The sequence below is a fragment of the Diadema antillarum genome, unplaced genomic scaffold (genome assembly GCF_040938485.1).
Source record: "Diadema antillarum isolate AM-2024a unplaced genomic scaffold, OU_Dant_1.0 seq00001379_RagTag, whole genome shotgun sequence".
In the NCBI taxonomy this organism is placed as follows: domain Eukaryota; kingdom Metazoa; phylum Echinodermata; class Echinoidea; order Diadematoida; family Diadematidae; genus Diadema; species Diadema antillarum.
The window spans coordinates 391071-407308 of record NW_027272138.1 but is presented as its reverse complement, the minus strand read 5'-3'; the positions used below and the strand labels follow the sequence as shown (position 1 = coordinate 407308).

The following is a 16238-nucleotide window of genomic DNA, read 5'->3' as shown; positions in this document are numbered from 1 at the left end:
CAAAGACGATAACCAAATTTGGACTTGGGTCATTTTTAATATATTACATATTCAATTTTCAATCATGACCACTATATTACACTGATCTCCGTGCATGACTCGCAGGAAAAGGACGCAAACTTACGAAATGCATGGCGCGTCATTGTCCTCCAGCGTTGGGTCGTCGCTACTGCACTCACACTTACTCCCGTAATGCCCCGGGTTGCAGATGCAGCTGCCGCACTCCAGGGTCCCATTCCCGTTGCTGCAGTCCCGGCTGTTTTCCACCTGATGGAAATGGAATGGGGGGGGGGGGTGTTTCAAAATGAAATTAGATCAATTTGTTGGCCAACATCCACTCATGCACAGTAGTATGACGATCAAATCAGTCTTTTGAATGTTGCACAGTTTGAGGTAACAAAACATAAGATAACCTAAACTTTTTAAGAACTTTTTGAGGAGCCTTATGCAGAATTAGGGAGAATTGGCATCTCTGCTACAGTTCAGTATACCAATGGCTTGATACTATGAATTCTCTGGAAATTTGGATTTACCTCATCAGCTTTTACTGAAAATTTAAGTAATTTAAACTTGACACCATAATGTAATGGAGATTGAGGTCTACAACATAATACCAATAACTCAATACTAAAAAAATGCAATAAAGCCCTTCTGGTTCTTGGCTGATGATGCATGCCTGGGATGAGTGAATGCTGCAATACTAGTAGAAAACATTAGTAAAAGCTTGAGGGAAATTGGACGATTCGTTCAGAAGTTATGGATGTTTGAAGTTTCAATGCCGCCATCGCTGGATGAGAAGACTACAGTTTGTGATGTCATGCATGGACAATGATATAGAGAAATATAAAGAAACTGCAACATATTTTCACTTTTTTAGCACAGTGAAAGAGCACTTGACTAAGACATCTTTTAGGAAGCAGAGGGAATAATATTACCCTTAAAATATGTCAGTAAGGCTATGAATGCTCATCACAAAAATGACATTTTGTGGAAGTCTCTTGATATTTTCTTCTTATCACATTTTCATACATGATGTCACAATCTGTAGTAATATTCACATCCAGTCCACCACAAATTTCACGAATTCATTCTACTGTTACATTGCTTCATTCATGCAATCCACATGTATGTCTGGGTTTCATTCCCCTTTAAAAGATGGCTGTCAGTCTCTTACCCGCTGGGCTTCACACTCGCAGTCGCACACAAATTCCACCAGAACCTTGAGGTCCTCGTTGAAGCCAATGGGGCGAACGGTAAACCTGTGCACAATGGCAGGAGAGAGAGAAAGAAGCGACACAGATAAGACAAACTCGACCTTAACTCGACACCAACATCCTGTTTGAACTAGGCTCTGCTTCTGTTTCATGGCTGGCCAAAAAAAAAAAAAAAAAAAGGTCTTTAATTCCGCCATCCTTGAAATCACACTCTACCTGCATTTGCACTATATTAACACATGATTGTTTCAAGGCTACCACACAATCAATCTTCAAATCAGGCAGCCTCCATACAGCAATCAGGGAGATACTTGAGTGTCACATGCATCTTAACCCTTTGTATGCTTTGAGTTCTTATTGGTGCAGAGAAGCCCCATAGTGTTGTACACATTGTCCACAGTCCCCGGCAGACAAAGGGATACTACGCAAAAATTCAATTCCTCAAATCAAGGAGGCTTATATCTTCTCTTGTTGGGACAGAAGAAATATTTCGTATTACAGGGAGTCCCCCGCAGAGTTAGCAAAATTTGGCAGCTCTCGTATTCAGACATCCTAATTTTTTAACTGTTTATTCACAGCTACTGAAGCGCTCGGAAGTGCAGCAACCACACTGTTTGATCAACAGTGTGAATTGTACATCCATGTATGACTTCTGCACGCACATATGTAATACATGTATAAAGTCTGAATATAAATTTTAAAAAGTTTATACTCTCTTTGTATGTTGTCCCTTCATAAATCATTGAAGTGTTGGAGTTGATACTCTAGTTGCAACTGATATTTGTGAATCTTCTTCCCACGCTTGCCAAAATACAAATTTCTAACCATATTCCTTATCAAAGTCAGTGGGTGAAACTTCAAGGGTTGAAAAGATCAACCATATTCCAAAATGTTTGTCCACATGTCAATGACTACATTGTACTTGTACATTGTGGGTGTACAACTCTACAGAAATTAGAGTCAGGACTGCTGGGTGCTCAAAGTCATCCCTCAAAGCATTTTGCCTCTCTGAGGAAGTAATGACATGATGGTCACAAAATGATATTTGGACTTTAAGTCCTGGAAACTGAAGTAACACTTGGCACATTTGAGTCAAACCTATTTTACAGACTGTAAGAATTGAAGCATGAGAGTAGTTATGTACTGGTCATACAAATCGTAAGTGGATGGTTTCACCAAGTGAAAAAACCAAAACAAAACAAAAACCCTTGCCTTTGTAACTTAAAGTGAAACTTTTTCTAACAACTTCTAAAAAAAAAAACCCAAACAACTCCACTGACTGACATTAAATAAGTGCATACTTGACAGATCAATGTACGAATGACAAATGTGTATGACTCTTTCAACTGTTGATGAATGATATATCAGTGGGAGGTACCCTACAAATTGAGGAAGTTGAATTACACCCAACGACTAAGTAAAAAGATGACAGCCTACTTCATTAATTATCTTTATCTCATTACTACATTTCATTCTTTGTGCCACAGCAAGGACTATCCCATACATCACCAACATCCAGGAATGGATGCAACTCAATCTAAAGGGTGACATGAGACAGATGGACATGAAGAGACCTGGCTGGGATTTATTGAAACGATGGGTCAAAGCACACTTCTTCATCATCAATGGTGAAACTTCATATCTACAGCTCTCTTAGATTGAGTTTTTCAGCATTTGCTGAATAAATGCATGGCCTGACAGGCAGGCATATTACATGTTTAAAGTGGCAAAATGTTTTCCACATTCACAAAGAAGCAATACACAATATTGTTTAAAAGGCAATGACAAAAAGATACCAGGTATATGCCGCCACAGCCCACAATGAAACGAGTCAGAAACTACATAAATTTTGGACCACAAATGACTTGAAGTCGATATGTTTTGGCAGACAAGTACAACAACCACCTCACACATGTTCCCAAGGGAGTCTGCTATACATAGTGTGTATTAGCAGACAAGTACAAGTGTATGATCATATCTACAAAGTTCCAATCAATGAGTTGTGCTTGCCCTATGCTAGAAGGCAAACATGCCCATTGGCACACTGGCCAAGCTGCATATATATATATATATACTAGCAGCACCCGTGGAAATCCACGGGTCTGAGGGTTTTTTTTTTTTTTTCTCATAATACGATTTTGCACATTTTTATTGAAGAAATAAAAAGAAAAGTCTTCTCATTCTTTCGTTAATTGTGCTGTCTTCTAAATGACCACCCTTCCCAGAAATTTTATGATACATTTTTGTAGTATATGCCCGGCGATCCGGTCCATTGGTAGGGATCATTCCCGCCACTACTTGCTTTTATTATAGAACTTGAGTTTCGAGGGGTTATTTGCACCCGTTGAAGTCCAACAGTTGTCTTGTTGCCTCTCACCCCTCCCCCCCCTCCCCCCCCCCCCCCCCACCGACACACACATTTCCACCTCCGCAGGGCAAAAAACAGAAACATTCAGGGAAAAATTACCAAAAAAGCAAATGAGATTCCCCGAAAGTTCTGCCCACAGGTTGTTCCCGTCGAAACGGGAAGATATTAACACAATGACTTTGATTACCCCCTGCTCTTGCATCCACGCAGGCACCCGCGGGAATCCACGGCTGGTTTCAAGTTCTCGGTTTGTTTTATGTTTTGTTTTGTTTTTTCATATTTCTTTTCCCCACGTTATGAGAGAAAAATAAAATATTTTCGTCTTCATTTGCTCCCTCCTTTTTGTTTTTAATCACCAAAACTCATAGAACCATCATCTGCTTCAGACTGTATACATTATCATAATTAATATTTTTAGGCCTACAATTATTGCTGCTATTATTGTTATTATCATTATTATTATTATCATTATTATTATTATTATTATTATTATTATCATTATTATTATCATTGTTGTTATTTGGGGAGGGGGAGATCATAGTCATCAGGTTTAATAGGCACCCGTGGGAGTAGGGTCTCACGACCTCGTATTTTTTTCTTTAATATTTTTTCCCATGTTATGGAAGAAAGAAGAATATATATTCGTCTTCATTTGCTCCCTCTTTTTTTTGTCACCAAAACTTGGTTTTATAGACCATAGAACTACACTTTCTATTTCCACTTGTAATTTTAAAAATAGGCGGTCGGCAAAGCGAGGTTTTCCTCTACGTCCGCTCATCTTATGAATATGTATGATTACAGCAGCTTTGCAGTAAACGAATGGACACATGCAGCTGCGCGTGTAATCTGATATGGAAGGGTACGATCGGCAAATATATTTAGCCGTCCTAAACAGTCTGCGTACATTTACTACAATGACATAGGACTTGAGAGCAAACGGCGAGCAAACTAAATGACGTACCTGAGCTGCACAGTATTCTGCAGTTGTGCAAAATACAATTAAATAACAACGTTCGTTGTTTTCATTTGGGGACGCCAATGGCGAACTGTACGTAAATGCCCTTGTACGTGTAGTCCATATCACGAGCACGCAGATATAGTGCTTCGTGTAACCATCGTCAATACATTACATACACGTACAACAGGCGGAGGCAAAGGTACATCCATTTACATGGTACATCACAGAACTAATACACACTGTGTAGAGTGTGTAGATTTCTGTGAGGTACATTGTGTGTGTGCGTGCGCGTCCGCCGGAAGATGTCAGAGATTTCGCTGCATCCATCATCTTTAGTATCCCCACTGTCTCTGCAAGCTAATAGATGAACGGTCGAGAAAGATGGAGTCCAGCGCAGGTTCGATGAATATTAAAACGCTCGGCTCTTTCGTCACGCACAAAAATGCATTATGCATCTATCTAATTATTTTTTCTTTTTCGTCCTCGACGTCGACATGGAGGCGGAGCGGGGACTGAACCCGCGCCATTCGATGCAGGATACTCCCCTGCGGCCGACGGCACCGGTCGCAGCTGCCCGGAGCCGACGGCTCGGGAGGAGATAGAGAAACCAGCAACGCCGGAATAAAACAGGAAATACATAAGGCCGCGACAACAACAACAACTTCCACTATTATAGTAGTAGATATATATATATAGAAGTATCAGGTTCATCCGTATTTTATTGCTACTCGGAGTTTCATGCCACCTTCATTTAGGGGCAATCATCAGGCAATGATTAAATACATCCCAGAAATGCATTTGGATTGAATTAACGCATTTTTAGCGCGTACTTCTGTCTAAAGCTCTTCCTTTGAGGATATCGAGCACTCTTCATAGAAGGATAGAATCACCAAATGTATATATATATATATATATATATATATATATATATATATATATATATATATATATATATATATATATATATATATGTATCACATGAGTAGTAAAATCTAAGAACAAACAGATCCCACTTCTGAGTGCAGAGTACTGGGGGTTAGCCTGGCTACTGGTACCACACCAAGATTTGTGTCTCCTAGTACACAAAGGCATGTATGAAACAAAGTAAAAGCAAAAAATACAGAGGGGGGGGGGGGGGAGTGGAGTAGAGAACACTGCCATCCTTCCAAGGAAGTTCAGTGGGGTCAGGCATTAAGGAGTGATCCAGTGTTCGTGACCAATCCTCACCTTGAAGCAGGATGTTTGCTTAATCCTCTGCCCACATCCTATTAATAGTTCATTGGGAGTAGCTGCCAACACACAGATGTCACCTCCATATATCCACCACCAATTCCACCACAGGTTATATCGATGGGCATGCACATACTACAATTTTGTGACTTTCTCATTCAGTGCAGGTGCATGAATGAATTATGGAAGGCGAAGTTAGAGATATTCCGTATACATCACTACTGACGAGTCGAAAAACAAATACAAAAACCCAAAACAAACCAAAAACAGAATTCATACAATAGCCTTTCTCCTCTCTTGAATATATATGCATTTCATTTTTCTTTGTGGGGGTGGGGGTGTAGGAATGCTTTCATTTATTGAGATAGTCAACTTCTTTCCTGAAAATGTCAACTTAGATAACAAAAAGCTACATTGTTGTATCAGCAAAGATTCTAACTTTATAATGATAGTCCACTGTACAACAAGATGAATCTCAATTATAGTGGTACCTTCATATCACCTAATGACACAATATAAAACAAAAAACAAACAAAAAAGAAGGTCAACTATTTTGTGTGTGTGTGTGTGTGTCTGGTTTCATTTCATTTGCAAAGTGCAACAGCACAAAAAAAAAAGTTATGAGGTTTGTGGTGGTATTTTTGTTGTTGTTTTTGTTGTCGTTACTAACATGCTTTTAGGATATCTGAATAAACTATGTGTGCGTGCATGATTTGTTTTTTTATTCTGTTTGCACAGCAACCAAGATTCAAGACCATCCTGGAATACACATTGCACTGTGGTTATATGTGGGCACACAATGCCATGATAACGTTTGAACAGTCATACATGACCACAGTATCCACCTACAAAGCTTTACATCTCGGAGATCATGTAATCATGACAAATATTTTGCAAACATTGCTCATTCCTCCAAGTCAAATTTCACTGGAAATTGAGATAATTTCTCTGCCCTACCCATGATTAAGGATTGATTGTGGACAATAGAATCTCTAATATTTGTACTCTCGCCTCATAAAGCTAATTTCCTGATTCAGTCATTCGGCAGAAACCGCAACTGTTGCCGATTCAATGCAGGATTGGACAGTCGTCGTTTCCTGTATGTCACTATCGGTCTGTGGCTGATATGCAGCCTTGCAGAATGCAGCAATTACACAATCCATTTTCCAGGGGATTTAATAAATTCAGCATGTGAACAGCCAGCCAGAGAGTGAGTGAATCACACTATATCTGGCCCACCATCAAAAAGCCAGTGGTTTCTCTTGGGTTTTTTTTTGTATCCAAGATATAACAATGACAAAACCTTTCACAACATCTATTTCATCCCAACTCATTTTCAGCAAAGCAACACAGATTAGGCTTTTACCATGGTACTATGCTGCTCTTTCCTTAATATGGTGAGACATCATGTATACAATGTGAAAATAAGAAATAGAACACTGGCATGTTCACAACAATGTCCCTATTGTACAAAAATCATGATACAACTACACTTTATGGTTCATATCCTATGTATCTTTGACACAGTCATTACTGTTTCTCTTTAATGCACACAAGGGAAAAACAGAGTAAACTCAATGAATGTGTCTTTCCCCTAATCTCTTTGCCTGTTATTTTGGAGACACATACTACTGGCAAAAACAAAATACGTTCTTCCTGTAAATTATCCCCCTTGTTTCACATCCTGGGATCAGTGACAAGTTCTGATGCTGGTATAAGCCCCAAGTGCACTGTACACTGCATTATAGCCTACAGTCTACACAAGCCTGCACAGCTTTGGTGGCTGGGTGATGATTTTTTAGTGGATTATCTGTTGAGGTCACACTGTAACTAAACATGCTGTTTGGAATGTCTTCTCAAAGTGTTTGCTGATAAATTCACAAGTTTTGTCCTTTTCCCTGTGAAAGGGATAAGAAAAAGGAGTTAAGCATCTATATGATAGAATGCCTAATCTCTGCTGTAATTTAATGTGGTCCTCAACGATACTGTATACACCATATATTTAGCGAGTCTGATTTTTCACGAATCAGGATTTCCCAACAATTTTGAGAGTGGTTAGATTCATCATTGTGGAGTTCAATAATGAACAAAGAAATGTAAGCATGCACGTCGCATTTAAGTCGAGATCAGTGTTAATATTTTTGCAGATTTGTGGAGAGCACCTGACTCGCAAAAAACAAAACCTCACGAAATATATGCAGTATACAGTATTAGGCTCAACATGGCTAACTGCTATACAAAACATTTTCGTCATGTCTACAATATGCAGCATCACTTTATTAGCAGTTTATTTTCTAAGTTGATATGTATGGACATCATAGAATGAATATGGGGGATCATGAAAACACTTCCAAAAATACAACACTGGGAAGATTGGCAGCATTTTTTTCCCAGTTCTAAGTGCAGCGTGCAAATGAAAATTTCAAGCAAGTTTAGGTCATGTTCATGTGTTCAAAAGTTGACCTTTTTTTTTTCCAGATATTCTACCATTTTTGTACATTTTTTAAAACAACTAGCATTTTACTTTATTTGAACAATGAAGTCGAAAGAATTGTGTGAAGTAAGACCAACTCCACTTCAGCCCAATATTTCCTCATCCAAATAATCAAACATGGCGTGGTTACATCAACATCAACAAAACAAAACCAACAGGAACTTCCGGCCTTATAGTTGTAGCTGTTTTGTTTCCTCTCGCTCATTAAAAACAATATCATAATCCTGTTATATGTATACAGAGTGCACACAATGGATGTAAATAACATTGAAATCAAAAGTATCCAAAAAAGAAAAAAGAATACATCATGATATTCTCAGAGCCCCCCCCCCCCCACCTTGACCCTCTAAACCAGGATACTTTCCCCAAGCACTTCTGTAACTTTACACCATTTTCCAATTAAACCTCAAGTGAGTCATGTATTTGATCAACAGAAAAGCAAACAAAAAACTGTGCTTGATCCTGCACCACAGAGTGATACAACAACAAATTAAAGGGGCACTTGCACTCAAGATTTGTTTGGTCTTTCATTTCATAAAGCTAGGCATAAACACATTCAGATTAAGATAATACTGGTACACTATATGCAATGTCTATCCAGAGGTGAGAACTGAATGGCACAAAATTGAGATTTACAGAAAAAAATACTTGTCATGTTGCACTATCATCAAACTGCTTGCCAACCTGCACATAATCAAGGGGGAGGGGTAGGGTGGAGAAAGATCTACATGACATAGGGATTTGATTTACTTCTTCTTCTTTTTTCTTCTTGATCCTGACATATTTTGTAAAGTGTATACAAGAAGCTATCATTGAACATAACCTAGTCTGGGTAAAGTGGATCTTTTGTGATGTGGTGTTGCTGTTATCATACAATATAATATGTTTGCAAGAAGTCTGATCGCTGATAAATTGAAACTGATACAAGAATGATAGTAGTAATACAGTGTACTACCACTACAATTACTAATACTACTGCTACTACTCATAATCATACTGATAGTAATAGTAACAGTAACAGTAATAATAATAGTCGTAATATTGATTACAATACATAGAAGAAGAAAAAAGAGAAATAGAACGACAATCATAATGGCAAAAATAATATCGATAATGGTGGTAACCCCCCCCCATTTCAAGTTATGAACTTTTGAGAACATTTCCTCAATCAACCAATAACTTGCATGTCGATTAAGTCATTGTTCACTTGAAATATTCTACAGTCACAAATAAAAAGTGAGCAACAGTATTCACGTAATGAATAAATTATTCAATGTGAAAAAAAACTTCCTTTTTGTTGGAGCTCTGCAAAACAGGGCATGCACCATCACGCTGGTGCCCTACTATAATTATTCTATTGGTCCACATTGCATTTTGATATACAGGTACTGTAAAAGTGGAAATTTTCGCGCATTTCGCGCAACCAGAAGCTAGCGCCAAAATATCTACTTTTACAGTACTCTGAACTTACTGTTGAAACTTGTTAGCTGGACAGCCTGTGGCCGTGATGGTCATTGTGAAGTTGACTGTGTCACCCAGCTTCAGGCTCTCGCACACTTGCGACCCCTGCTTGACCACTCCGCCCGGACAGTGGGCGACGTAGTGGATGGTGATGTTCTCCGGCGCGTCGTCCACCACTTCGACACGTGACGTGATTTTCTGCAGGTGAATTGTGATACTCGGAGCATCAAAACCTGTCCTAACTCATGCTGTACTCTTCTCTTCATTAGGTGTATCCCTTGCTGTGCTTTATTTGACAATTAGTATACAATGTCTGGAAACTGACTGTAATAAAATATGGATAATGTGATCATTCTCTCTCATTCTATTGTACTGGCCTGTATTTAAGACTGTTGTAGTAACTCACTGACTGGTATTGCTGGCCATTAAGAACACTATTTTCGAGGAGGAAGTATCAGACTGGAAACAAAAGAACTATTATAAGTCATTAATGGGGGCTTTGAAGGACACATGGAGTTTACAGTGTAGTTTCAATACTACCACCACTACAGTGTATGAGGAGTTACGTTCTGCTTTCCAAAGCAGACCATGCCCATACCAAAATATCCAATGAAACAAAATGACATACACATGACCCAAAATGTGAGTGAACAGATAAACAATGAACAATGATTGCTTTGTCAATGAACATTTATGTTCACCGCAGAGTCTTATTAATAATTCATCACCACTTCTTTGTTTTAATATGCTACATTTCAAATACTGTATACGCTATATATTTCGCGGGGGTTTTATTTTCGCGAATTTCGCGAGTCGGGAGCTATTCGCGAAATTAACAACACGCGAAAATATTACCTTCCAAAATGAATCCCTTGCTTTGATGATACGAACATTTCAGTACTAGTATACCATGTCACGGCTTACCGAACAGACCATACTGGCTAAGCTTGTTTACGCTCGTCCACGTCTACTTACGAATACTGTAGAGAGCCAATCCATTATCGCAAGGGGACCACTCGTCAGAAATCTAGCGCGATGGACTTAACCACTTCAAAAATGTTGAATTCTAACTTACTAGTTTGCAGAGTTTGGTAAGTTTTTTTCATGCAGTATATAACTAGTATCATTCTTATTTGCTAGTAAGTTGAAAATTCACACTTTCTTTGCCACTTCATATTTTCTCTGGTCCCCCAATCGCGAATTTAACCACTCGCGAAAATGTGTGACAGCGGCAATTCGCGAAAATTTATGTACGCGAAAATTATAGCGTATACAGTAAACTGGCATCTACACAGTGATTCAAAGTGCAGCACATTCAGGCCAGTCTGTCGTGGTATCTTCAGAGAACCAACTTTGTGAGTTCCTTTGATACTACAACGGCGCACACTGTGTATAGGAAAAAGTACTCTTTCCTCCCTTAGCCCTTCATCTTCCTTCTCCTGTAACAAGCCCTTACCATATGACCTTTGATACAAGGTCACGGACACCATCAAGCCACTTGAAACAGTTACACCACATCCGCCCTAAGCATCTCACACTCCCAAATGATCTGAGTTTTAATATTGGATTTCATAACTGGATACCGGTATGTTTCTCATCTGGTGTCCTCAGTAACTCTTTCCAATGACAAATGCATTGTATTCATCCAACGCTGGTAATGTACTATTCAATCTGGTATTATGAACATCACAGAGAATTGCCCCATTATAATTACAATTCAAGAGTTCTTTAACCCTTCATATGTCCATGCAAGGACATGCGTGTCACATGTCCTCGCAAGGTTTACTTCAGTTGCATCTGATTTATCTCCAAGGTCGCCTTGTCTTGAATGCAATACAATCTTGATTGCCTATTTAGTACCCTATTGAAGGCCAAGGCTTACAATTTGAATAAGGGGACTACTTAATGTCTATTCATGGACTGTTCTCTTGTTGACAATTAGCAAACAATGCAATTCAGCTGTGTCCCATAGGCAAGTAAAATCCATTTAGGGTTAAAGTCATAATTTTCTCTGTAAAAGTGAATCATAAACCTTGCTTGATGAATATTACAGAGCACTATTGCATCGTGAATATCTTGGAATGAGGTCTCACTGCCTAGCGAGCCAAGTATGATTTTTTTTTCTTTCCCTGCACAGCTGTTCACTTGGCAACAGTTACAACTTTTGGCAAGAATGCAAACACAATACACACCCAGAGTATTGTTTTCTCTTGTCGTATTGCATATACACAAAAGCACAAACATGGCTACAAATCTGCACTTCCTGGTCTTTCATTGGTAGTGGGTAAAGAAGAATAGGCTGTGTTTAAAGTAGACCTGACAATGGCTGGAGTTTTGGTCATGTTTCATGTGCTTATTTGATTTGACAAGACATGGTACTTAAAGTGTAGCTAGTGTATGTTACTGTCCATACATTTGGCAAGTCATTTATGTCATCAGCCAAATTGTTACTATCTCGCCATGCCTTTAATTTAAAGGGAATAAATAGTCCAGACATGTATACTACAAAAACAAAACAAAACAAAACCCCCTTGCAATAGCAAACTTTCTAATTTGTTCTTAAAAATGATGAAACCTGAATGAAATGAAGAGAAAGACTCAGGATCCTACATACATGTTAATCTCTCAAAGTCAATGACAAGGCTTATCATTCATTTCCATTTAAAAAGATATTCATTTATTTATTTATTTATTTTTAAGTGAACCATCAATGTTAAATTTCACCAACAATAGCAAAGATGTTATCAACAGACTTATGTTACACATGAGGAACAAAGCACAACTTAACTAAAATTAAACTCATGTAGCAAACTTACATTGTAATTATCTTTTACAAGCTCCACAATGTTCTTCGAGTCTATGGCGAGAATGCCGGCTGTAGCCCCCTCGATGTATTGAGTCAGATTCTAAAAAGAAAGGAACAGAAGGAAATTAAGTCTGTACAAAGTACACAAGGAAAAGAAACCCTACCTGGTGTGCTGCAGTAACATTCTGGCAATTAGCAATGTCAAGGCACTTGGGTTACAGGACATGAGTCATAGAAAAACAAGAAATATGTATCACTGATATTTAAAGTACCATTTCAGATACACCAAGTACAAGTTTACTTCAATAGATATAGAGCAAAATCGAATGGACAGAACTATGGAAGTTCTATCTAAACTGGACATAAGATATGATATAGTTATGGAATTTTGAAGTTTGACAAGTTTTCTTCTTTTTTTTTTCACCACATAAACACAGAGGGGAAGAGTTGCTGGTGTCATGATCATCCCTTTCAAAATCTACCTTTGATGTGTATGCAAAAATATCACTAAAACAGTTACGGAATTTTTACGTTTTTCAAGTTTTCTACTTTTTTTCACCACATGAACACACAATGGGTTAAGAGTTGTTGGTGTCATCTCTTTCAAAATCACCCTTTGATATGGATACACACACACACAAAGAAAAAAGAAATCACTGAAATTATGATTTCTGGTCTATGATTTTGCTACTGAAACCAGTTTTTCATCTGAAAAAAAAAAGTAATTGTAGCTCAGTTACTTCAAGGCCTTGATGTGTAGGACACATCCTATTTTCATTCATTTCATGTAATAACAGAAAAGGTTATTAGGTGAAGATTTGTGTGCAGTTTAATGGGACATTTGTGAAGTGATGACATCGTCCACTTTGGCCACTTTGAGTACAAGTGTTCGGTTGCTCTAAATATTGCCGATTTGTACAAACATGGAACACTTTCAATTTCCATTTACTTCTTTAACCCATTGAGGATGAGCTGATTTTGCTATAACACATGTTTCCTATAGACACCTGTCTCCATATACTTGGGACTACTCTTACTGGTTTAATGGAGGTCCAATTTTGATGAAACCTCAAACGCACAGTTTGTCTTTGTTTACTCTCATCAATACGAAAAACTTTGAAAATTGCCTGGAATTGTACTTTTCAAGTGTTACGACACTGAGGTATGTGAACGCTGTTAACTTATCCCATGTCAACATTCCAGATATCAATCTATGAGAAACCAGTGTAGGAGGGCTGAGCCTGAACATTCTACTAACATTGTAGACGGCATACTCCTGCTCTGTGACGGCAAAGATGGGGATGATGCTGTTTTCTCTCATCTTGGCGTTCAGGTGACTGATTGATGGATAGTCCTGGGATGTTGGAGTAAAACATCACAAAAGGAGAAGAACAAAATATTGCATAAAGATACATGATTTGAGTCAGTCTGCACAGTCTCACACCATATGAATATTTGGTTTTAAGGCAATTAAAGGAATGTGAAATTGGTTGAAATGGGATGGGTACTGTTCCACCTCATTGCGATCCAGACATGCAGAATGCAAATTTGTACATGAAATTCACTGAATTATACATCAAATTATACATCAAATAAATTTTTGAATAAAAAACATAATTCTTTAAAAGCCAAACCATAACCGGAAATGTAGACGAGAAGAGACAGACAGCTCTCGTGGAATCTAACTTCAACTAATATTCATTTCCAACACAGTATGAATTATTCTCTGCAATGACACACACTTATTAATACATACTTGTTTGTTGTTGTTTACTATCCAAGATTCAACCAATCAAATAACTCAGAGTTTTTCTCCTTTATAGCATTTTGTCTGGTAAAATGTAGGATATCAAGAGTAAATAAAGTTGCCCACGGTTCAGGCTTACACTCCGGGGAGGGGTGTAAAGGGGAAGACTTACCAGATAATGTGACATGGTGTAGTTCTGGGAGATGGGGTCCAGATGACACTGTCCATCATTTGGGGTGATGATTCCTCCAAGCTGAATGTTAAGATATAAGAACAGCTCCATAAGCTTCTTACACCTTTTGTAAAAGTTAACTCTTAGATCCTACCTAGTGTCCAAAATGGGTGTAATCTGTACATTACATTTGACTTTACCCTATTATGAAGAGAAATATGAAAATGAAAGTGCCACTGCATCTCGGCACAGATGCTAAAACAGATGCCGAAAAATTACTTGATTTCATTTTCTATTCAAGGCAGTATCTAATAACTTTTTAAAGACTCTTCTGCAATAGCTATCTTAGTGACAAAACTGTAGTCACACTTAAGCAAATAAATTTCTACTGGGCACTTCCCTAAATGCTTCCACAGGATGGCTACTATACTAAAACCAAAACAAGACATTGATGATCCCTGCTGACCAGGCAGTGTGTTGATCTTGTGCCAAAGTCATATCAAATTGACAAGAAATTCATATCAAATTGACAAGAAGGTCACATACTGCAAGATGGTTGAGACAAAAGAAAGATACAAAGAAAAGAAGAATCAGCAAACTTTCCGTGCACATGTTTTCATTGGAGCTTCATTGGTGCACTACATAGTTTTTTGTTGGATGGGTGTGGTCCAACATAGAACCATTTCAAGTTTGGTCAAACTTCCATTACTACACTACCAGAAAGCACACACTGAACCACTGACTACCAATATCACTTCTATTTTGTGTCATCCTGTTTTCAGTAAATTGGCAGCCCCTAAAGTTTACTGCATATACAATGTAACATATTGGAGAAGTATTAGCTACAGGTGGATCTGGTTAAATTAATTAAAATCTACACAAATTCAGGAAAAAATAACTAGGTGAAACAAAAATACTGAGTTTATTTTCTTAATGTGTTAACAAATTTAGGATCAGTTATAAGTTAAGCAATTTAGAAGCTTTTTACAAGTCTGAAATAGAAATAAACAATGGTACATGTAGAAAGTGGGGCTAAATGGAAAGAGAAGTTTCAATTTCAACTTACAAAATACTAGCTTTTAATGAGAAAATATTAGAATAAAAAGATACAACATCAAACAACAGAATATATGGCTGTATATACATGATGGGCTAAGACAGCATGTTTCTCATTGGTACAAACTAAACTGCCCATGGAATCTCTTCAGGAAACACTTTATTTTTCAGTTTTCCATTCTGTATTGTCAAAAGTATGGAAACTCTGAGATCCGATCACTCAGACCACTTACCTTTCCATCACCAGCATAGTGGAAAGACGAGTCAGTCGTGTAGATCACCAGATGTCTAGCATTAGCTCTCCAACCGATGTCGTTCTACCAGAGACAGATGTAAAGACAGCACATCAACACCTTCGCATTTTAGATATGATTTTGATGAAACTTCTTTCCTCTCAAAACATCACTTGTTAGTTAAGTGTGTGTCTAAAAACATGGCAATGAGGCAGTATATCACTTTTCATGCAGTGAAATGTCAAATCAAATTCTGTCTCTGTTTTTTTTCTTATGAATTGGATGAAAACATATGAGTAATCAATTGCACAGTGCAAATTTAGGAAATTGCAAATATATCTTTGAGCAGCTCAGTGTGAAACTTTAATTGCACAAAAATAAAGATGTTTTGAAAATATCGCATTCATCAAATCCACCTTGAATATAGTGAGGATCTGCACTCTCGACAGTCTTTATGTTTCTTGACATACAGAAACATCATGGTTGAAATGTTGCAAGT

General features: G+C 37.9%; 1 protein-coding gene across 1 annotated transcript in view; it reads right to left on the bottom strand.

The window, feature by feature from the left end:
- The window catches only part of LOC139708863 (integrin beta-1-like), an 81582-nt gene that overhangs the window by 14893 nt on the left and 50451 nt on the right, over nucleotides 1-16238 (bottom strand). The window contains exons 10-16 of the mRNA XM_071620826.1: nucleotides 15740-15823; nucleotides 14451-14531; nucleotides 13790-13885; nucleotides 12542-12631; nucleotides 9736-9923; nucleotides 1175-1259; nucleotides 125-267 (exon numbers count right to left, since the gene is read on the bottom strand). Of these exons, the coding sequence (XP_071476927.1) occupies nucleotides 125-267; nucleotides 1175-1259; nucleotides 9736-9923; nucleotides 12542-12631; nucleotides 13790-13885; nucleotides 14451-14531; nucleotides 15740-15823 (767 nt within the window). The remainder of the gene's footprint in view (nucleotides 1-124; nucleotides 268-1174; nucleotides 1260-9735; nucleotides 9924-12541; nucleotides 12632-13789; nucleotides 13886-14450; nucleotides 14532-15739; nucleotides 15824-16238) is intronic.